Genomic DNA, 23,053 nt, shown 5'->3' with positions numbered 1-23,053 from the left:
GTTTATTCTATGTATATAATATTGGCGCTTTATCTGTGGAATAAAAAGTATATATATATATATTTCTGTGAAAGGCTAATATCGGCTGACAATTATTGGTCAACAGATTTATCGGTCGGGCTCTAGTCAGTGAATCTCCCATTTTAACAGAGGAACCAGAACCAGTTTGCTAGTCTCTCCCTCTCCACAGTCTGAGTAGCCTGGGACAAGAGACGCTATCCAAGGTTACATTAACAGAGGAAAGATAACAGGCCGTCTATACCAAACAAGAACCAGTCAGTGTCACATGGTTGACTGACAGATCAGGGAAGTCAAAATGGTGGTTGTGGTGTGTTTGTGTGCGAGGACTGAGGAGTACTCACGCTACTGTCAAAGGGCCTCTTCCCGAGCAGGCCTGATCCCCCGCGGGGCTGGTTGGCCTGGTTGCGGTTGATGGGTGTGGGAGCGCCTCTGGGGGCCTTCAGCTTGAGTGGAGCCTGGATGGCTAGGGAGAGGACAGGGGAGGCATAAATCACAAACCAAAATCAAGACACTTACAACAGGAAGGAGCCTAACTATTGCATTGAAGCTATAAAGAGTATTAAAAGAGGATTGTAGGGGAAAGCTACAGGCAAGTGTTTTGAGTCCCAATAGTTCACAATACTATTTTGAGAAGTAATAAATAAAAAGATCTCTTAGGAGCTCTCTGGTGGTTGGTAGATTCTCACCCAGTTCCTTCACTATAGTGGCCAGCGGTGGTCGAGGGATAGAGCGGTTCTTTATAGGGGCCTTGGTTGCTTTAGGCAACCTTATCATACCTGAGGAAGAAAAGATGACGATAAGCAGTGCATGTGTGAAAATCACATGTCTGAGTGTGTGTGGGTGTCTACATATACACACTGTGTGTGTGTGTGTGTGTATAAAGTATCTCCTCTACTCACACTCGGCCTTGACGGCGTTTGCATTGATGGAGGCGTAGGGGCGGCGTGCCGCGCGGCGGGGCTGCAGGATGTCAGTGCAGACGCGGCGGGCAATACGAGTCAGCTTGGTGGTCTGCAGGATGAATGTCTGCCGGTTCTTGGCCAGCAGCTTGGCGCGCCCCCCGCTCGTCGTGAACGGGGACAGGCCTTGCACCTCCTGGCGGGTCATGTGACCGCGCGGAGTGGACTCCTGAGGGGCCAAAAGAGTCAAGTTAACATATTGCAATATCATGACTGGTCAGACTGACTGTTTAGGGTCCATGCTAGCCGGGATCCTTGGGACGGTCCTACCCCCCATTGAAGCTGAAATTTAAAATGGTTAACTAAGGGTTTATGGTAAGATTAAGGGTTAGCATAGGGATGTCCGAAAGATTCCGGCTAGCACAGCCATCTCACTAGTCTACAGTGGCTTCCTCTCCTTGTCTCCTGCCGCTGTAATGGTCTGATAACACAGGGTAGGTGAAAGCAACAAGGTGGATGCCCACTAGGAATTATGAAATGAAAATATGAACGCACTCTTCCCTGTCCAATGTAGATAAAGGAAAGGAAATCACTTAAGGCCACGGAGATGAACCGAGGTTTAGGGAAGCTGGTTAGTGCTGCTAAAGTCACTTTCTACCACTCTAAATTCCAAGCATCTGCCTCTAACCCTAGGAAGCTCTTTGCCACCTTCTCCTCCCTCCTGAATCCTCCTCCCCCTCCCCCCCCTCCTCCCTCTCTGCAGATGACTTCGTCAACCATTTTGAAAAGAAGGTCGACGACATCCGATCCTCGTTTGCTAAGTCAAACGACACCGCTGGTTCTGCTCACACTGCCCTACCCTGTGCTCTGACCTCTTTCTCCCCGCTCTCTCCAGATGAAATCTCACGTCTTGTGACGGCCGGCCGCCCAACAACCTGCCCGCTTGACCCTATTCCCTCCTCTCTTCTCCAGACCATTTCCGGAGACCTTCTCCCTTACCTCACCTCGCTCATCAACTCATCCCTGACCGCTGGCTCGTCCCTTCTGTCTTCAAGAGAGCGAGAGTTGCACCCCTTCTGAAAAAACCTACACTCGATCCCTCCGATGTCAACAACTACAGACCAGTATCCCTTCTTTCTTTTCTCTCCAAAACTCTTGAACGTGCCGTCCTTGGCCAGCTCTCCCGCTATCTCTCTCAGAATGACCTTCTTGATCCAAATCAGTCAGGTTTCAAGACTAGTCATTCAACTGAGACTGCTCTTCTCTGTATCACGGAGGCCCTCCGCACTGCTAAAGCTAACTCTCTCTCCTCTGCTCTCATCCTTCTAGACCTATCGGCTGCCTTCGATACTGTGAACCATCAGATCCTCCTCTCCACCCTCTCCGAGTTGGGCATCTCCCGGCGCGGCCCACGCTTGGATTGCGTCCTACCTGACAGGTCGCTCCTACCAGGTGGCGTGGCGAGAATCTGTCTCCTCACCACGCGCTCTCACCACTGGCGTCCCCCAGGGCTCTGTTCTAGGCCCTCTCCTATTCTCGCTATACACCAAGTCACTTGGCTCTGTCATAACCTCACATGGTCTCTCCTATCATTGCTATGCAGACGACACACAATTAATCTTCTCCTTTCCCCCTTCTGATGACCAGGTGGCGAATCGCATCTCTGCATGTCTGGCAGACATATCAGTGTGGATGACGGATCACCACCTCAAGCTGAACCTCGGCAAGACGGAGCTGCTCTTCCTCCCGGGGAAGGACTGCCCGTTCCATGATCTCGCCATCACGGTTGACAACTCCATTGTGTCCTCCTCCCAGAGCGCTAAGAACCTTGGCGTGATCCTGGACAACACCCTGTCGTTCTCAACTAACATCAAGGCGGTGGCCCGTTCTTGTAGGTTCATGCTCTACAACATCCGCAGAGTACGACCCTGCCTCACACAGGAAGCAGCGCAGGTCCTAATCCAGGCACTTGTCATCTCCCGTCTGGATTACTGCAACTCGCTGTTGGCTGGGCACCCTGCCTGTGCCATTAAACCCCTACAACTCATCCAGAACGCCGCAGCCCGTCTGGTGTTCAACCTTCCCAAGTTCTCTCACGTCACCCGCTCCTCCGCTCTCTCCACTGGCTTCCAGTTGAAGCTCGCATCCGCTACAAGACCATGGTGCTTGCCTACGGAGCTGTGAGGGGAACGGCACCTCAGTACCTCCAGGCTCTGATCAGGCCCTACACCCAAACAAGGGCACTGCGTTCATCCACCTCTGGCCTGCTCGCCTCCCTACCACTGAGGAAGTACAGTTCCCGCGCAGCCCAGTCAAAACTGTTCGCTGCTCTGGCCCCCCAATGGTGGAACAAACTCCCTCACGACGCCAGGACAGCGGAGTCAATCACCACCTTCCGGAGACACCTGAAACCCCACCTCTTTCAGGAATACCTAGGATAGGATAAAGTAATCCTTCTCACCCCCCTTAAAAGATTTAGATGCACTATTGTAAAGTGGCTGTTCCACTGGATGTCTTAAGGTGAACGCACCAATTTGTAAGTCGCTCTGGATAAGAGCGTCTGCTAAATGACTTAAATGTAATGTAATGTAAATGTAGTGAAAGCAGACGTACCGAGACAGATCTTGCGGCGCCCTCTAACTGTGTGGGGGTCTTCAGGCCTCCATACTTCTTCCAGTAGATCCAGCAGGAGGCACACAGTCTGCACTGCATGTTGGGAGGACCCCATGCGTACCACTGTGCTGACTGGGCAGCTGGAAGAGGCAAGGTGTGTGTATTAGCTCACAAGAAAAGTAACACTATTTGTATTGTCTATGGAGCCCCTGGCTCTGGCAATTAGACAATCGAAAGAATTTACACCAATATCTCCAATCGACGGACCACGCCAACGATAGATCTCAATCCCTCCCAAAACACTTTGAAGATCATAAGACAAATCCCGGTGGAGGATGCCAACAACAAAAATGTGTCACTGTCCCAATACTTTGAGCTCACTCTATCCCTTAATGTAAACTACGCTTTGGTCCGATTATTGCTCACACAATTTTCTATTTGGCGCAAAATGTTATAACAACGTAACTGGGAATCCGTACCTATGCCAATATCATGGACTGTAATGGTTTGAAAACATTCCTAGATTTGAAAAACATTATCAGGCAACTCCTTTTTTACAACTTAGGTCTAGTATGCTGGCCTATGGAGTCCCACGGAAATCCCAACTACCGAACCATCCAATGATTATCTGGGCTCCCAAAAGGACCGATCTCTATAATATATAAACTACTTTTGGAAAGCTCATATTCTGAGCAAGCTATTAAAAAAAAATTATGGTCCACAGATTTAAGCGAATATGAACAACCCTTTAATGTTTGTTCACAGACTATTTAACAGCAAGAAACATTTTGCAATGAAATTGGCCCCAACTCCCAACTGTTCACCGTGTCCCCTAACTCACACGATGTGAGAGTGCCCTGCAGTTAAATGCTTCTGGGACAAAATTACACCATTCATTCCCAAAGTGCATGAATGTAAATATTCAATACTTTGCATCTACTAATGCTACTTAACGATGATAGCTCCTTGAAAATCAATACATCAGAGACTATTACTGCTGGCAGGCAGCACTGCTGCAAAAAGCTAAAATGATGTTGGCTCTTAGATGGCACTCACCTCACCAACTCCCAATTGCCAAGTGGATACAGTTAGTATTTGTAGTTATAACATACGAATGATCAAACAGTGCGAATTAATGGTGAGAGGCAAAAAACAATTGAGGCCTGGACAAATATACTATTGAAGGCCAAACATGAAAATATATATGACACACACAAAGTAAACTAATTTAAATGTAATATGCAACATTTTTTTTTTTTACTGAGATACAATTCATTTAAGGAATTCCGTCAATTTCAATGAATGAATTAGGTCCTAATCTATGGATTTCACATGACTGGGAATACAGATATGCATCTGTTGGTCACAGATACCTTAACAAAAGGTTTTACTTGAGCGTCTTATTGCAAACAGGATGCATGTTTTGGAAACATTTTATTCTGTACAGGATTCCTTCTTTTCACTCTGTCAATTAGGTTAGTATTGTTGAATAACTACAATGTTGTTGATCCATCCTCAGTTTTATTCTTTGACAGCAATTTAACTGTAGATTTTAAAGTCACCATTGGCCTCATGGTGAAATTCCTGAGTTGTTTCTTTCCTCTCCAGCAACTGAGTTAGGAAGGAGAGCTGTATCTTTGCAGTGACTGGGTGTATTGATAAACCAGTGTGTGTAATTAATAATATCCGTTTGAAATTATGGGTGTATTGTGTGATGGGCAGTGACAAAATTGAAATTCAATCCATTTTAAATTCAGAGTGTAAAAACAAAATACGGAAAAAGTCAAGGGGTGTGAATTCTTTCTGAGGATAGTGTAAATGTACACATTTTTATCTGTTTTACATTCTTTGCTTTCAGACCCACAGAGAAGGGGTGGTATGGGATGGTTGCTGGAGAGGGGTGGGAAACATGGTTTCCAAGTGGTGGGATGGGAGGAGGCTCACCTATGTATTCTTTCTCTCTTTACACATACTTTTTGGCTCTGTGATGCAAGCAAACTATATTACCCGCCCAACAAGAAAATGAATAAAGATTTGTTCACAAAAAAAATGTAAAAGATTGCATGACGTTAAAGGTACAAACACGCATTTATTAATACAGTGAGACAGAGAGAGAGAGAGAGACTTTCAAGACACACATGTACTCACTATGGCAGCTCTCGCAGCTCAGTCCTTTCTGGAAGCCAGCGGCCCCGTTCATGCCAGGCTTGTTACCAGGAGCCATGATCTGGTTGGGGTTGGGTTTGGTGCTGGAGCGAAGGGAAAATGTGTCATAATGGTGTTTGACGCAAGGATAGTAATATTGAGGAGAATGCAGTTCAGACCGATACTCACTAGGTGGGGATGTACACCTGCTTCAGCTTGCTGTCTGCTTCTGCTGCCTTTAGTCGTTTCTGAAAGGGTATAAACATTTGATACAATTAGCACAGGAATAGCAAATAGGTTATTGGAGAGGGTTGAGTGCTTAAAGTTCCTTGTTGTCCACATCACCAACAACGTCCAAGCACACCAAGACAGTCGTGAAGAGGGCACAACAAAACCTATTCCCGCTCAGGAGACTGAAAACATTTTGTATGGGTCCTCAAATGCTTCTACAGCTGCACCATCGAGAGCATCCTGACTGGTTGCATCACTGCCTGGTATGGCAACTGCTCAGCCTCCGGCTGCAAGGAACTACAGAGGGTAGTGCGTACGGCCAAGTACATCACTGGGACCAAGCTTCCTGCCATCCAGGACCTCTATACCAGGCAGGTGTATACCTCTATACCTCAGGTGACGGAGGAAGGCCCTAAAAATTGTCAAAGACTCCAGTCACTCTAGTCAGACTATTCTCTCTGTTACCGCATGGCAAGTGGTACCGGAGCACCAAGTCTAGGTCCAAGAGGCTTCTAAACAACTTCTACACCCAAGCCATAAGACTCCTGAACACCTAATCAAATGGCTATTGTTATTTTACTGCTACTCATTAATTACTTGTTACTTTTATTTCCTATTCTTGTCCATATTATTTTTTTAACTGCATTGTTGGTTAGGGGCTCGTAAATATGCATTTCACTGTAAGGTCTACACCGGTTGTATTCAGCGCATGTGACTAATAACATTTGACAGGCGTGAATGAAACTACTATTTATACATCAGTGAAACAACTGACAAATACAAACCATGTCATATTGTCATTGAGAGGTGAATTACCTGTTGGATGTAGCGGTCAGTAGTCTTCCACATGTAGTAGAACTGGACCACACTGGCTAGTGACTTCCATGGTAACTAAAAAAAAGAAGAGGTATAAACACCACACAAATCAGAATCACCAATGCCATCTGTGACCAGTAGAACATACACCATAGGTGCATATCATGACAACAAGGAAGGTGTTAAGATATCCCCCCCCCAAAAAAAAAGGTAGGGGCAAAAGGAATCATTTTTGCTTTTCTTGGCTAAATGTTTTATAGCATTTTCCATTGTGTTCCCTAATGAACATGACCTTGGAGTCACGAATGAAGGACCGTAGGGGTGTCATTGAGATGAGTGTTCACTACTTACAAAGTCCTGGCGGATGTCGTTAAAGTCCTTGCCGTACTTCTCCAGGGCCTCCTCAAACAGCATGGCCTCCGAGGCACTCCACTCCTCCATCTCGTCACGGCAGAGGACCGGCCCGCCCTGCGGGACCAGCGTGGACATGGCCTTGGCTAGGTCGTAACCGTTCTTCTGCAGGGTGTCCATGGCATGGAACTAGAAGGTGTGTGTGTGGGGGGGGGGGGTTAGGTCGTGGTGATTTTGGCACGGGTCGCATTATTCAGGTTTTTGTAAATATGTGATATTGCATATAGTATTAGATAAATATTACGATACAATGTACATTTATGCTACTAATTACGGCAAGGTAGATGTCCGTTAGTTTAGGGGGTAGTGGAGCACTTGCTGACTGTCTCGTCACCATGGGACATGGACAAAGTGTGTGTGTCTCACCAGTGTGATGTCTCTGGAGGCTGCTGCAGCACTCATATGCAGGCTGGGTTGACGGATGGAGCTACTGCAGTCCAGGGCTCTGGCAAACGTCCCCACAGCACTGGAACACACACACACACACAACCATCAAATATCATAATTAGAATCTATGACAAACCCAGTACTGAAACACACACATTACGAACTTATTTTTGTTTGTTGGCATTTTGATACCCAATCAGATGGGGTTTAGTAAATGTGTCAATTTACATCATATGGCCACAAGATGGCACTCCAGCTTGATGTAATCAAGGAGTCTTTCACTACAATGTCGATTCCCTCCAAAAACAGGGACAAACATGCTGTGTGTTTGACTGGGTTCCTCCTGCTACTACACTGCTTAGGCAAGATCATTCAAAGATGTCTACAGGAAATTACTGTGCTACAATTAAACCAAAAGGTGGACTTAGAAACTCAAATCAGAATTTGCACCAAGCTCACGAGGCACCCTGACAACAAGAACCTCCATAGCAACAGGGCCGGGTTGTAACGTAACCAGGGCAACCTGTGACAGATGAAGGGGGACAGGGGACACTCACCGAGCCACCACCAGGAACTGGTCAATCTGGGGGTCTTTGAGCTGGTTGTCAGGGTCCCAGACCTTGGTCTCCAGCTTTTCCTGGATACGGGTGTGTGTTTCACCTGTGAGGGACAATACCAATAGAACAACGATCAGACACGTTAACTAATGACGCAGCAGATAGTGAAAGATACTGGTTGTGTGGCCCACTATTTGGGTAGACACTGGTCTATGGCTATAACAAGACTTGAGAGGGGGATAAGCAGAAGAGAAAAAAAAATATGAATGAGCAGAGGATGCGAGAGGGGGACAGAAATTACAGCGTGTGCAGCCAGTCCAGACTACTTCTACGTAGTCTCCAGAGGACGAACAGCTATGTCCGTCTGACCAGACAGAACCAGTGTCAGACACACAGGGGCTCGAACGCCTTCCACAAAAAGTCAACCTTCAACTTAACACTGGCTACACTAGGGAACATAAAATAAGAGGGCAGCAGCTTACCATACCAGCTGCCTGAAGGGCCCTATCCATGGGTGTATTCAGTGGGGAGCAAAATCTCCAATAAGAACATTTACAGTTATGAATCTAACTACTGTTCCCTGAAGGAGGGAACGAGGTATAACATACTATGGGGGACATACAATCATGCTTAAAGCTGGCTCAAAGGGTACCAAACTAGGAGGCTTCAACGGCTCCAAAAAAGTGTTACAGAAAACACATTTTCCCCTTAATACTTAGCCGAGAAACCTGAACTGTCATAGACCAACATAGGGAACCAGAACCTGCTACAACTTGGCTATGCGTACTGACACGCTGCCACCGCACCTTAAGTCCAGACCCCACGGGTCCCAGAACAATACTTAACTTGAATGCCTGAAAATACAAAAAGGAACCACAAGTCCAATACAACACTTGTCATGACTTGGTAAAGCGCACACGCTCGCTACATAGCATCGACCAGAGTCGATGAAACACAGCAGCAGAGGATCAAACCCACAGAAAACTTGCAGTAACCTGGAAACAGAGTACCCGCACACTGCCACAGCAGCCCAAGGTACAAACCCACAGGGAACTGTGGTAGCCCTGATAAATGCACACTCTGTGCCACACATCAAGGCTCAACACCACAGGGAAGCTGTGATAACCCAGACAAAATGCTGTCTAACATCGACCAAGTCCATAGACCTAACCGGTTACAAAGGCCTCATAGAGACACCTAAGGATTTCACTGAATCTGAAAAACTTGAAATCATCCACACTGCAGGAAACCAAGGCAGCCCAAGGCTAAATCCCACAGGGCAACTGTGGTAACCCGGATAAATATGCAACCTGCACGCTGCTCAACAGCCACTCCCGGACCCAGCCATAAGAACACTATGAGCCACACTGGAAGCAGTTACAGCCAAGCAATTAAAAAAACACATGGGTACAGTATGTGGGGGAACCCTAACTCGCTGCAGCACAGATATCAACAATCGGCAAGTCCCTGAACAATGCCCAAGAAGCCACCACACCCCTAGTAGAGAGTGAGCAGGCACACCGCTAGGCAACCCTTGCCCTTTGCTATACGCCAGGGAGATAACCTCCATAATCCAATTAGAATGACACAGTTTATAAAGCACCCTACCCCAAGCTGGATTTGCGAAACGGACAAAAAAGCTGGTCACAAACAGACATGCTTGTGCCTATCCATAGACAGTGCATTTGGAAAGTATTACGACCCCTTGACTTTTCTACAATTTGTTACATTACAGCCTTATTCCAAAATTGATTTAAAACATTCCCCTCCCCATCAATCTACACACAATACCTCATAATGACAAAGCAAAAACAGGATTTCTTTCAGAATGTATTAAAGAAAATGCACTGAAATATCACAATTACTTAAGTATTCAGACCCTTCACTCAGTACTTTGTTGAAGCACATTTGGCAGCGATTACAGCCTTGGGTATGACGCTACAAGCTTGCCACACCCATTCCGCACACATTCTTCTCTGAATATCCTCTCACGCTCGGTCATGTTGGATGGGGAACATCACGTCACAGCTATTTTCAGGTCTTTCCAGAGATGTTCAATCGGTTTAAGTCCGGGCTCTGGCTGGGCCACTCAACAAAGCCACTCCTGCGTTGTCTTGGCTGTGTGCTTAGGGTCGTTGTCCTGTTGGAAAGTGAACCCTCACCTGAGATCCTGAGTGCTCTGGAGTAGGTTTTCATCAAGGATCTCTGTACCTTGCTCCATTCATCTTTCCCACAAACCAAGTATCCCAGTCCATGCCACTGAAACACACCCCCACAGCATCAGACCAGAGAATCTTTTACTTACAGTCTGAGTTCTTTAACTATCTTTTGGCAAACTCCAAGTAGACTGTCATGTGCCTTTTACTGAGGAGTGGTTTCAGTCTGGCCTGATTGGTGGAGTGCTGCAGAGATGGTTTTCCATCTTGAAGGTTCTCTGTCAACAGAGGAACTCTGGAGCTCTGTCAGAGCGACCATCGGGTTCTTGGTCACCTCCCTGACCAAGGCCCTTCTCCCCCGATTGCTCAGTTTGGCCAGGCAGCTAGCTCTAGGAAGAGTCTTGGTGGTTCCAAACTTCTTCCATTTAAGAATGATGGAGGCCACTGCGTTCTTGGGGACCTTCAATGCTGCAGAAATTGTTTAGTACCCTTCCCCAGATCTGTGCCTCGACACAATCCTGTCTCGAAGCTCTACGGATAATTCCTTCGACCTCATGGCTAAGTTTTTGCTCTGACATGCACTGTCAACTGTGGGACCTTATATAGACAGGTGTGTGCCTTTCCAAAACATGTCCAATCAATTGAATATACCACAGGTGGACTCCAAGGACAATCAAAGAAAACTGGATGCACCTGAGCTCAATTTCAAGTCTCATAGCAAAGGGTTTGAATACTTTCAGAATGCACTGTACGTGCGTAAAGCGTGCACTGGACACAGGCCATGCAACCTCTGTTCTTCACTGGAAGCAAACGGTGGTGGTGAGAAAGGAAAAGACCTGTAAGACATAGGCATAATGTTGGGCGCAAACTGCATTAGGACGTAACGTCACCTTGGAGTGCTTCCAACTTTGTGGCAACAGTTTGCGGAAGGCCCTTTCCTGTTTCAGCATGACAACGCCCCAATGCGAGGTCCATACAAAAAAATGTTTGTTGAGATCGGTGTGCAAGAACTTGACTGGCCTGCACAGAGCCCTGACCTCAACCCCATCAAACACTTTTGGGATGTATTGGAACACCAACTGCGAGCCAGGTCTAAATCGCCCAACATCAGCGCCCGACCTCACTAGTGCTCGTGGCTGAATGGAAGCAAGACCCTGCAGCAATGTTCCAACATCTAGTGGAAATCCTTGCCAGAAGAGTGGAGTCTGTTATAGCAGCAAGGGGGACAAACTCCATATTAATGACCATCATTTTGGAATGAGGATGTTTGACAAGCAGGTGTCCACATACTTTTGGCCATATAGTGTAAACCGGAAATGTGGAAAAAGAAAAGTCCTGCTCAAAAAGTGTCTATCATGTCTACCAAAGAGCACAGACAATGAGAAAATCCTTCAACCTGACACCAACCCTCAAATGCGCACCACTTATGTACACAACTCTCTCGGTAAACCCTGTAGCCGTCAAATTCAGCCTTCAGGGGCCAAACACACAGAGCCGGTATCTGCGGTCGCGGGTGCCAAATCCTCCCGTGCGCCTGGGACAATAGATCCCGACTACACGCTGTCAGAGAGGCCGCGTCCCTCTGCCTGTTGATGTATGCCACCATCGTCCTGTTGTCAGACCTTACCAACACATGCTGGCCTTACAACATCGGAAGGAACCGTCTCAGCGCTAGCAAAACAGTCAGTAGCTCTAGATAGTTGATATGCAGAGCCCTTTGCGCTCTTGACCAAATCCCTCTTTCAGAGTAGTCCACACACAGCGCTCCCCCATCCCAGTAAGGATTACCCTGCGGGGACACTACCCGGCCCATGAGAACCCCCTGCAACAGCATTCGCCGGTCTCCCCAAGGATTCAACATCCTTAGGCACGACAGGGATACCTTGAGTTATCCATGACAGTGGCGAGAAGCGGACAGACACGTAGCAACCACCCCTGAAACAGATTACTCAGACATACCAGCGGCAATACAGCTATCATAGAGGCCAATCCGACCCAATAACCATAGGCACACGCGAAAAGCACGAGTGCCCCAGCTGAAAGCGTGCCAGACAGAGCCGGAACGCGAACAAAGAGCATGATTCAGAAGTGAGTCTAGAACGAGACCCAGAAACTAAATGTGTTGAGCCGTAGACAAACTACTTTGGAGCTCCGCTATGACCAGCCAATCATTCAGATAGGCCAATACTCTGATCCTCTGGCACCACACCAGTGCCAAAGCCTCCTCCACCACCATAGAAAAGGTGAGGGGCGATAGGGAGAATGTATAGCATCTGAAAATATGCGTCCTTCAGATCTTTATTTTAAATAATAACAGCATTTTCATTAGATTATGTTACTCTAGGCCAGGGGTAGTCAACAACTTATTTTTGAAAAAAAAAAAAGAAATTCAAGGGGTGGATCAGCGTTAAAATTGCATTTACCCTACAAGGTCCAGAGCCTGCTGGTTTTCTATTCTACCTGATAATTGCACACACCTGGTGTCCCAGGTCTTAAAACAGTCCCTGATTAGAGGGGACAATGACAAAATGAAGTGGCACTGACTACGAGGTCCAGAGTTGAGTTTGAGGGCTGTAGGCTAGATGTAAAAACAAAAACACACTACAACCAAAAACAAACAACCAAAACACTCCAATTCAAGAGTTCAATCAATTATATTCAGTGCCTTTGTTACAACTATGAAACAGAAAGGACATGTGCTGGAACACAACTAAATATATAACCACCAAAATGTGCAGTCAAATTATGAAAACATCAGTAGCCTAAATACCATTATAAGCGCCAAGCGGCTTTGATAGATTGTGAAACTCAACACAAAAGCAATAATGTCATTTTAATTCATATAAGTGTCGATAATACAGCATTCAAAACACTCCATTGTCTTCAGCTCATGCTTACATAGTGTGCGTCTTCACGCAACGGCATCAGTTGGATTTCATTTGGCTGTTTTCCCATGCCCTAACAGTTGCCTAACTTTTACTTGCATGACACACCTTTGTTTGTGGTGCATAATAGTCTCCGTTTGTTTCTTGATTGTGTTCCCGTTGTCATTATTTAGCACCATTGTGTCGCACAATGGCTGCTCAGGTGCCTTATTTTGTTCAGCGGGAGGGAGCTCCCATCTCACTTTGTTCATGGTGCCAACCAGACTTGTTTTTCTTTGCAAGTAAACTGTTTGCTAATGACAGTGAAGTTAAGAAATTGTCCATGGTGACATTTCTCCCCTTGCCAATGTAAGGCTCCACAACACTCATCACCACATTCTCCAACACTCGCTCACCTGCTGCCCGGTGGATATTTTCCCAGATATTGAAAGCCATTCGGCATGTACAACTAACTACGCACGCTCTCACTGTGTAGCCAAGTCTGATAAGACTTCTTTGATTCGGTGGACTGATATAAGATACATACCATTTTAAGATTAGAATGGAGCAATACAATAGAGTGGCCCGCCCTGTTCTTCATTCACATTTGGTGATTAATAACTATGCAACATTTGCTTCCCCTCGCTCATCAACTCACCCCCCCCCCCAATCATACTTTACTTCATTTTATTAATCTGTTGTTGTGAGTGTGTGAAATTAGTTTTGCATAGTTAAGGATCAGTTTCAAAGCAGTTATGTGATTATCAGCTGGGCACTGCACTTAACTGTCGGAAGAATGAGCGGAGCAGGCCTTATTGTTGGGAGACGGGAGGCGCACAGTGGGAAAACCATTATTACGAGCCCTCCTAAAACTGGTTATGACTCCAGTTCTGTTTTGTCAAGGATGGAGGGGGACATGATAAAACATTATTTTTTATTTTTTTTAATGACAGAGTAATAAATAACTGCTTTAACACGCAAGTCCAGAATGGGACTCTCAGGGCTCTTGGGAACTATGAAGTACTGGCTGTAACAACCACTCTGTACTTCTGACACTGGGACCACCCGAATAGCCCTCTTTTGAAGTAGAGACGAAATCTCCTCTTAAGACAGTTGCTATGACCCCTGGGAACACTGACATAATGACACCACGAAAAGGAGGATGCACAGCGCACAGACCGTACCCCCTCGTCACTGTCCTCATCACCCATGGTGAAACTGTGCATGCCCGCCACTGGTTGGAGCACGCTCAAAGTATCCCATATATTATCTCCTGAAGGGGCAGAGCTCCGGGATAACTTGTTTTCATATCCACCATTCCTGACAACCGTGCGTAACTCGCCACCCTTCGGGGAAATCTTTGAAACAGGGGTAAGCAACGCTGCTGGACGAACTTCGCCACGGGGGAGAAAACACCAAAGTCGTATTCACCGCCAATGTACTGATGTCATCCGATTCACACTCCAGAGCCAATCAGTGATTGAATATCATCCCCGGAATCCGGACTTTGAAGACTGCCAGAGAAACCGGCATGAGCCTCACTCGGGATGACACCCCTATCAACTCCCACCACCCAACCTTCCGCACAAAGTCAGCCCGACTTCCAATAGGAAGTGGAACCCAGCCGGAGACAATGGTCAAACAAACCGGTCCAAGCGGAGGCCTCCTGAGCGTGTTTCCACCCCAAGCAACAGGACAGCATTCGTGAGTATATTTATTTTTCATTGTGAAACAACATGCCCTAGGGCACGGTTAGAGGTTCAAACTCAGCTGGCTAGCCTTTTTGTACTTTTGCCACTGGCAATCAAACAAGGAAGCACTGGCGCCACAAGCAGAGCAGAAACTTGTGGGTTTTTAATCAAACAAAACCCGATACCGAGATCCAAAACGTGCAACATCTAAGGGGACAAATAATCTCTCCCACTAACAGACACCTATGACGGGGCAGAATCTCATAGCCTTCATATTCTTGAAAAGTTTGTAAATTGCGTGACGCGTCCTTCCTTCAAGCGAGCTGAAAAGCAAAGAATTTGGGAAATGGATGCGAGCCCCGGTATTATAGCCAGGAAAAAGGGGCTTCCTAGGGCGGGCTCGGCATCCATTGGCCCTTTGGGCGTGATTTCAGTTTGCTTCAGGTGAATAGGATTGGTCATTGACTCCCCATAGTATGTTATACCAAGTGATAGACTGAAAGGGAATACAAATGTCCTTTCCTCCCCCATTCCAAAACATTTTCCTGTGTGCCCTACTGAACATGACCCATGTCTCACTACTCACTCATACACCATCATTTAGACAGCCCCAGTACCTTCTTTCAACCCAGTACCTTAAGAAGTGGGATGCAACTTAACCCCAAGAGTGTGTAGTCAGAGCACTATGACAACCACAACAGGATACAACGTGACAGCCCATTCCAAAAGGTCAGAGTTAAGCCAGGCCCCCCCACACACCTTCGGCGAGCTTGTCAGGGATCTCGGCCTGGTACTTGGAGCCTACGCGGATCTCTCCCTGGTCCGCCAGGAGGGTCTTCTGAACCGGGTCAAACACTAGCGAGTAAAAGAAACACTCCTGGACAGAAAGATGAACAACAGATGTTAGGAATGGATTGAGTGGATACATTCTCAGCCAATAGACGCTATATTTCAGTGCTTTATTGTATCAAAAAATATATTTTTGATACAATGGTCCTCACTCAAATAAGGTAGTCCTAAAAAAAAAAAAGGAACACTTTTAGCAGAACATGCACAACTCCTTTGCCATAAATTCCTCGACAGTGCAGTAGTCAATGTAATACGTGGGACAGACTTGCTGGTGATGAACAGTGACGCTTTGGAGAGAGACTGAAGCTCACCTCTTTCTCCAGGTACCCGGCGAGGACGTCAGTTTCGTTGAGGAGGGTGACGTTACATTTCCCTCTGGGGAGGGGAGAGAGGCGCCAGGAGAAGAGACAGAGTGAGGGTTATTCAAGAGGTCAAAACAGCACCCTGCATTAATCGGAACTGAGCTGCACCTAACCCTGCTGCTGTACCAAGCCCATATCCCCAATAAGGCACTGGAAAACAATAGAATGTCTGTGGAGATCCTGGGAAAGAACTTCAGAACAGGCAAGATCATTTCAACACAGTTAAATGATTGACAGTCATAATACCATCACTTACTGTATTTTAAAATCAGGAGCCTGAACAGTGGCGATTGTTCATGTTATAGAAAGGGACAGTTTGAACACAGTGGCTTAATGATTGTGAATGGGCCAGAGAGGATAACGTTCCAGGTCAAGTTAACTGTGCATATCAGTCCTGTCACATGACACCATATCCCGTCAGAGTTGAAAGGGTTGAACGGCAGCACCATTGTCTGCAGCTACCGCTATGCGGTGAGACCACATCAGGAGGACACACACACACACACACACACACGCGCGCTCTCTCTTACCGTATGTGAGTTGCAGGTAGAGACTCAAACTGCCGAGAGAGGAAAAGCTCTCGGTGCTTCAGCTGGTGTTTCTGCTGTTCAGACACAGTGGGCTGCTTGGACTCCTCCTCAAAGTCTCCTATGAAACGCAGAACACAAAAAGACACATTAGCGACAAAGCACATTTCCCCAGTTAGATGGGTTCTAATAGTCGTGATCTGTTCAATCACACAATTCATATCAATATAACCAACTGAGAATTGTGGCTACGGGGAGAACGATCCTGCAGTGTATTGGTTTTGACATTTTCAAGTCTTAAATGACAGATATCGGTTAGAAATGAAGATGGGGAAACAGAACGAGGGGGATAAAGCTCAGAAAGTGAGTGACGGAACAGGGGATCCAACCGCTGCCGCCATGGGAATGTGTGGTCCAGGGGTGGAAGCACTGCCAATAGACCAGCCCCCGGCAGTATCTTTATTGAAATCAAACACGCTGAACAGCAAAGTGAAACTGACTATATACATTGTCCTTTTATCTACTGTGACAAGTGCAAGTCTATCATAACCTGTGACCTGGAACTTTAACTTGTAACTGTACTTATGTGTAACCAATACCAGACAATGAAAATAATTCCCTACTCGGAAGGACAAACTCTTCTGGTCTATTCTAGTGACCTACTATAGCCCCAATGAAGCTTTACAGTCAATGTAAACAAAGGACTGCATATAGCCTATATGACCTGGCAGGCAAAAATTAGTCCGTGTAGATAAAGAAACATTCCTTTTCCCCGTATGGAAATTGTTTTTGTATTATATCTAGTTTTACACGACTAAAATGGCACATTCCTAATTTGAGGCGGGCAAGTCAGAAATGTGTGAGGTGGTGGTGGATTGAGCACTGAGGGGGGAGAGAACGAACTGGGCAGGACTATCGCTCCATCTCCACGGACTCCGCCCCTGCACTCAGCCACAGGAAACCCTGTCAGTAGAGGGAGGGGGGGGGGCACACCTCTCTCTGTTAACCCCTCCTGCCACCCCTCAACCCCCGCCCCCCTTCACCCTCCTTCCCTCCCCTTGTCCGGCAAGTCCCTGCCAGACCAAGTGGGAAACCCTGTGCGTCAAACCTGAGGTGCCCATCCCCCCCATCATGTATACACCCCCCACCCAAAAGAAAAAAAATACATAAAAAAAGAAAAGAAAAAAAGGCAGGCACTCAAGGCACACCCACGTGCAGTGGAGCTCCAGCAGAGCAGTGAACACGCTCTCTCCCTCCACACACACACACACTTTCTTCCTTGACAAAGACACAAGGCAAGTCAGAGTTAACCCGTTGCGTGCCGTAGCCCTGTGGGACACACCAAGGGCCTTTTGTTCTGAGCAGCTTGCCTGGGCTGGGGACAAGCTAAGAGGAGGGTGGGCAATTGGGGGGGTGTGGTGGTAGAGGAAGAGAATAAAGGATTTGAATAAAGAAGAGGGGGGGTTACTGTTGGAGGGAGAGAGAGAGAGACTGGGAGAGAAGCCCAGGTCTTGTGTAACAGGACAGTGCCAAAGCGGTGGCTCGTGCTGCCGAGTGAGAGGCGGGAGCGAGGCGTTTTTCGGGCGCCCGAGCCAAAACGCAGGAGAGGGACGTACAGTAGCGCAGCATAACGCAACAGCTGACAGTGTGTGTGTGTGTGTGTGTAGCAGGGAGTCAGATCAGAGTGAACCAGGTTGCGAGGAGGGCTGGGCTGGAGCTAGACTGGGCACTAGGGTCTCTACACCGGCCCAGTTGTGGCCGTTTGTTTGCAACCCATCCTCAGCCTTCCTCTCCCTCTCGACTGGTTGCAGCCAGTTTCAGGGACATCTTTGTGTTTCTCCACTGACCCCCCCCCCCCCCCCCCCCAGGAGAAGTTAGATAGAATACCTCCGCAGCACACAGGGGCAGTTAACGCCAACACACCACGGTGACATTACCAATCAGCTAGCAGGGGCTCCAGGGCTGAGGGGGCAGGACAGGAGATCACCTACCTACCCAGCAACCCCCAGCCATCCCTGCCTCCTACTGGAGATCCTATCTCCTATTGTCGCCAAATGACTTTTTTAATGACATTTTAGTCATTCAGCAAATAGAAGCTCTTATCCAGAGTAACTTGCAATAAGTAGGCTCTTTCATGAAACCAAACCGGAGGCACTGCACAGGCCTACAGGTAAAACATGGAATAAAATTGACATCCAGAGTCAAAAAAATGTACTTTGTCAGCTAGATAGGTGTAGTAGTTAACATTATAAAATGCATTACAGATTGCTGGTAAATGCATCCATTTTGGGGTGTGGATCTGAATGTCTTGTCTGGAGCCCTGCCACTGCATGCAGCCCACTATGTTAGAGGACTGATTGTGTGTGTGTGTATAAATGAAGTCGATCAGGGCTCTAGGTAATCTGAGTATCATTAGCATCACAACACTACCTCTGCGGCCGCTTCGCTCTCCATTTCCCCCGCTCTGCATCTCTTCCTCTGATCCCTGGGCATCTGCACAAATGCACCACTCAGGGCACTCTAGTGGGCGACCCCCTTTAACTGGAAACGTGTGTGATAAACACCGACACTCAAACCAATAGCCAGCCACTATTACTCCTACAACAACCCACAAGTACAGCACTATTCATGATAGAAAAACACACAACAAAAAAAAATTCCCCTCGTCCATTGTGAATGAATCCTACATTAGTATCAAACTCCTACTGGCAACTGTAGTGGAACAGCACTACGCAGTAAGCACACACTTACAGACGCTGTTCTGCTTCAGCTGGAGACAGACTGTCCGCCCCAAATGGCACCCTAGTCCCTATGTGGTGCACTCCCTATGGGTCCTGGTCAAAAGCAGCAAACTACATTGGGCTCCATTTGGGACGCAGGCAGAGCATCCCTCTGCTTAGAGCGAGAGCCAATTGCCTGCTGGTAGCGCAGAGGGAGATCCCAATCTGATTGGAACGCAACACAGTACTCATTCTGGATGGAGATAATAAACTGGTTTATACGAAAGAGACGTCTGCTCTAATAATGCTCTCCAATAACTTTAACACACCGCACATCATTAGAGTTTGGCATAGAGCAAAGAGTTGGCTCTCTCAAGTGGTTTGTGTAATAGGCCTCTTGATCTTTTTCTGAACACGGTGAAGGAGCAGAGCACCGATGGACTGCGATGAGACTACACGGACATAAAGGCTGTTGTACTCACTCGCGTTGCTGTCGGCCAGAGTGTTGAGGTTGCCCGAGATGTCCCGCCTCCGGAACAGACACACCACCTTGGCTTCCACGTTCCCATTGGCCGTCTGAGAGACATGTGCGACAAGAGTGGTCAGTCACTTCCGGCCAATACTTCGAATGATTGCCATATCACAATATTATTCTCTGAACGGCATGCCACATTCATAGATACGATTTCCCCATCTATGAATGGAAAAATCGGCCATTTTGAATTGAATCAAATGTATTGAATATATGCTAGAACTTAAACTGGGGCTGTAAGTGACGAGGGGGTGACGCGAGACTCTCCATCATTACCATTGGATTAACCATGATCTGAAGAGAGGGAGAGAGAAACCACAAAACTGAGGCCTCAATGTTGGGCTCCTCATCTAATTCACACTCAAGGTAATGTCCAAAACGGCGCCCTATTCCCCATGTAGGGCACTGCTTTTGGCCAGGGCTCTTTCCAAAAGCGGCGCACTACGTAGGGAAGGGAATTTTCAGACGCAGCCTCAGTCATAATAATATCTATTATTGCCCCTCCTCCTCCTCCTCCGCTTCCATTAGTGCTCAGAAGGACAGATTTCTGCTAGTGGTGCTCGCCACAACCCCTTCCATTTAAGAGTGTTATATAAATGAGTTTAATCCTTTGACTGGGAAACAAGGCTGTGTCATACGCCACTATGCTACTGCTATAGCCAGCAGCATTACGTAATGGCTCTTGCACCAGCATCTTGTCACTACTGTAGTAGTCCTGGCTGGCTAACGAAAGCACAATACGTCGGGAAGAGGGTGGCAGGGGGGGGAAAGAAGATTGTGGTTAGAACCTGGGAGGTGTGTGTGAATCTCTCTCTCTGGGTGTGTGTGTGTGTTTTACCACCATCACCGCCCCAGTGTTGAAATGAGTTACAAACACACAGGCTCTCAGGTCAGATATGAAAAGCTTTACATTTACAAAAATGGGGCTGTCAATGTCAGCGTGTTTTTATGTAAACGCTCCGAATCAGAGGGTAGGTGTGAAGGACAGATTATTGTACCAACCTTGTTGAGCTCTTCTATTCTGCGGATTAGGTAGGGGTTGCTGGAGGAATTCTCAAAGTACACATAATCTGAAAGGGAAAGAAAAGTCGGAGTCATATGAATCATAAAGATCTGTAGCATTTCAATTCAGAGCATGACTTTGAACTTGACCTCTCCGGTTACTCTTAACACGTTCAGAGGAGAATCATTGTAATGAGTCTGTGTGGAGACTGGACTCTGTCGGAGTCTTGGTACAGTCACTTATTGATATGACTAAGGGGAACCCACCACCACTAATGGCAGATGACGTCAACCACCACTCAGACAGGCTTTCACCAGGCAAAATCAATCCATCAAAAAGCCTACAGGTGCTTGGTGGGGAGAGCTAATAGCCTTGCACAACACACCCAGTCTGTGTCTGCCATTTCAAGGACAAGTGAGCCAATATTCACTCAGCCATCCTAGGCTACGCCAGACTACAGTACCACTAGAAGATGACTTCTGTTTGCATGTGACATCTCGGGAATTTCCCTCATATCTCATGACATTATTAGAGATGCTGGTGTTACTGAAAAGAGACCCCACTCAACAAAGAAAATGGGACTTCAGTTAAGAGAACAAAGCCCAGCACCTTCGCCTACTCTGTCTTTGTCTACAGAGTTGGTGGACCTCAATCTCTTCCCCAGAGCCCATTGATAGTAGCCTATGACTGAAGTAGAGAAGTCTAAATAATAGGCTAATCAATTAATCACCCAGAAGAGAAGTCAGTCTTTGAAGACACACCAACATTGTTTTGGTATGCCCAGTATTATAGGCCTTGGCTACTCATAAGGTTTCAGTTACAATATCAAAAAAACACCTCTAAATTATTTCTCGCCGGTGATTATGGCATGACAGGTGATATGTTGGCTCGCGTGGCCAGTATTTTGGTTCTAGCAGTGTTTTGGAAGGGGAACCACACCAGTGTGTTTTAGGGGTCATTTGCAGGTCATTTGGCAAAAGCCAAAGGCCCTGTAACGTAACTCTCAGCAAAATAACTGTGCTGATGAATCAACAGCTCTGTTTAACATTAATCTAGGAAATACAAGCAAATTATGTGACAATATCTATAACTATCGTGGAGACTGGACATTGTCTACACCAAGACATAGCCAGTCAAACCTGGCTAATACAGAAAACATATTGAAAATGGGTGTCTACGAGCAATGCTGTCGCCTTGGATATGATCAGGGACACTAACCGTAAGACGGACACCAACATTGGAATGCATCAGCAATCATATATATTCTATAGAAGGAGAGTTATAGGATGTAGCCCAGGGGCAATTCCACGCAAGCGGGAGCAAAATAATATTTTCGGTATCTCAGAATGTTCTGGCAACTCTCACATAAAAAACTTCATTGGGTGGAAGGATGCTTTTTACATGTGTCTTATAAACCACTTTATTGAAAATCCTGATGAAATTTGACATTTTAGGACAATTTGAGACCCTGTGATCTGTGAACCGTACACGATCCAGATACAAATGTTCACATTAAAATTTATTCAACATTAAAAATATGATCATCAAAGCAAGCAACCCTTTGATTTTTCCCATTTTTAGACAACAATCATCATCCCTACCAATTAAGTTTCTATGTGAGAATTGCCAGAACAATCAAGAGATACCAAAAATATTTTCCGCTCCTAGGTTAAAAGAACACGTCGTGGATGACGGGAGAAATTCCCCCGCTGCCATTATGTAACCACCGACACTGGCTCAAGAGAAAAGAAAAGACCGCACACAGCACTGTCATCCTCTTCTTTCCCGTCATCCATTCACCCCTCTTTCTCCATATTCATCGATGTTCTCGGTCTTGCCCCAGCGGGACAAATGAAAACATGAAGCCCTCTCTCCACGCTATGGGGGCTCCGTGCCTGCCTGGATGAAAACGGTGAGAGACAGGGAGACAGCAGACTAAAGTGGTGCCTCACGGATCAAAGGACCAGGGGCTTTTTGAACGGGGATCACAATCTGCCCTTCTGAAAAGACAACCTCAGCTCAGACACTCAGAGTCAGTCAGCATTAACCAGATGCCTACGATGTTCAATTTGTAGGTTAAACATTTCAATATGACCAATTGTTGTTTGAAGGACAAATAATCGCAGGAAGCGTAATATGCTTCTCGTCTATTGCAGTTACTGTACGGTGGCAGTTGTGGCGCAGTGTGTTAGGTGCTTGTGGGTGGACTCAGAGTAGTGAGTGGAGGGAGCCCTTAAAAAAAATCTACTGCCTAATTAGGTCTATACAT

General features: G+C 46.7%; 1 protein-coding gene across 2 annotated transcripts in view; it reads right to left on the bottom strand.

The window, feature by feature from the left end:
• LOC115138182 (metastasis-associated protein MTA2-like) overlaps positions 1 to 23,053 on the bottom strand; it is a 32,167-nt gene that overhangs the window by 5,309 nt on the left and 3,805 nt on the right. Inside the window, exons 2-17 of one of the 2 annotated variants that reach the window (XM_029674737.2) lie at positions 20,784 to 20,851; positions 20,058 to 20,075; positions 19,732 to 19,825; positions 16,533 to 16,650; positions 15,952 to 16,015; positions 15,551 to 15,668; positions 8,081 to 8,183; positions 7,503 to 7,602; positions 7,077 to 7,265; positions 6,726 to 6,800; positions 5,868 to 5,926; positions 5,682 to 5,782; positions 3,534 to 3,673; positions 921 to 1,149; positions 708 to 797; positions 363 to 484 (exon numbers count right to left, since the gene is read on the bottom strand). In XM_029674737.2, the coding sequence (XP_029530597.1) occupies positions 363 to 484; positions 708 to 797; positions 921 to 1,149; positions 3,534 to 3,673; positions 5,682 to 5,782; positions 5,868 to 5,926; positions 6,726 to 6,800; positions 7,077 to 7,265; positions 7,503 to 7,602; positions 8,081 to 8,183; positions 15,551 to 15,668; positions 15,952 to 16,015; positions 16,533 to 16,650; positions 19,732 to 19,825; positions 20,058 to 20,075; positions 20,784 to 20,851 (1,688 nt within the window). The remainder of the gene's footprint in view (positions 1 to 362; positions 485 to 707; positions 798 to 920; positions 1,150 to 3,533; positions 3,674 to 5,681; positions 5,783 to 5,867; positions 5,927 to 6,725; positions 6,801 to 7,076; positions 7,266 to 7,502; positions 7,603 to 8,080; positions 8,184 to 15,550; positions 15,669 to 15,951; positions 16,016 to 16,532; positions 16,651 to 19,731; positions 19,826 to 20,057; positions 20,076 to 20,783; positions 20,852 to 23,053) is intronic. The other variant, XM_029674738.2, reaches the window with a different exon arrangement.

The sequence above is a fragment of the Oncorhynchus nerka genome, linkage group LG12 (assembly GCF_034236695.1).
Source record: "Oncorhynchus nerka isolate Pitt River linkage group LG12, Oner_Uvic_2.0, whole genome shotgun sequence".
In the NCBI taxonomy this organism is placed as follows: domain Eukaryota; kingdom Metazoa; phylum Chordata; class Actinopteri; order Salmoniformes; family Salmonidae; genus Oncorhynchus; species Oncorhynchus nerka.
Note: the sequence above shows the minus strand (reverse complement) of the source record. Positions and strands in the feature narration are given on the sequence as shown.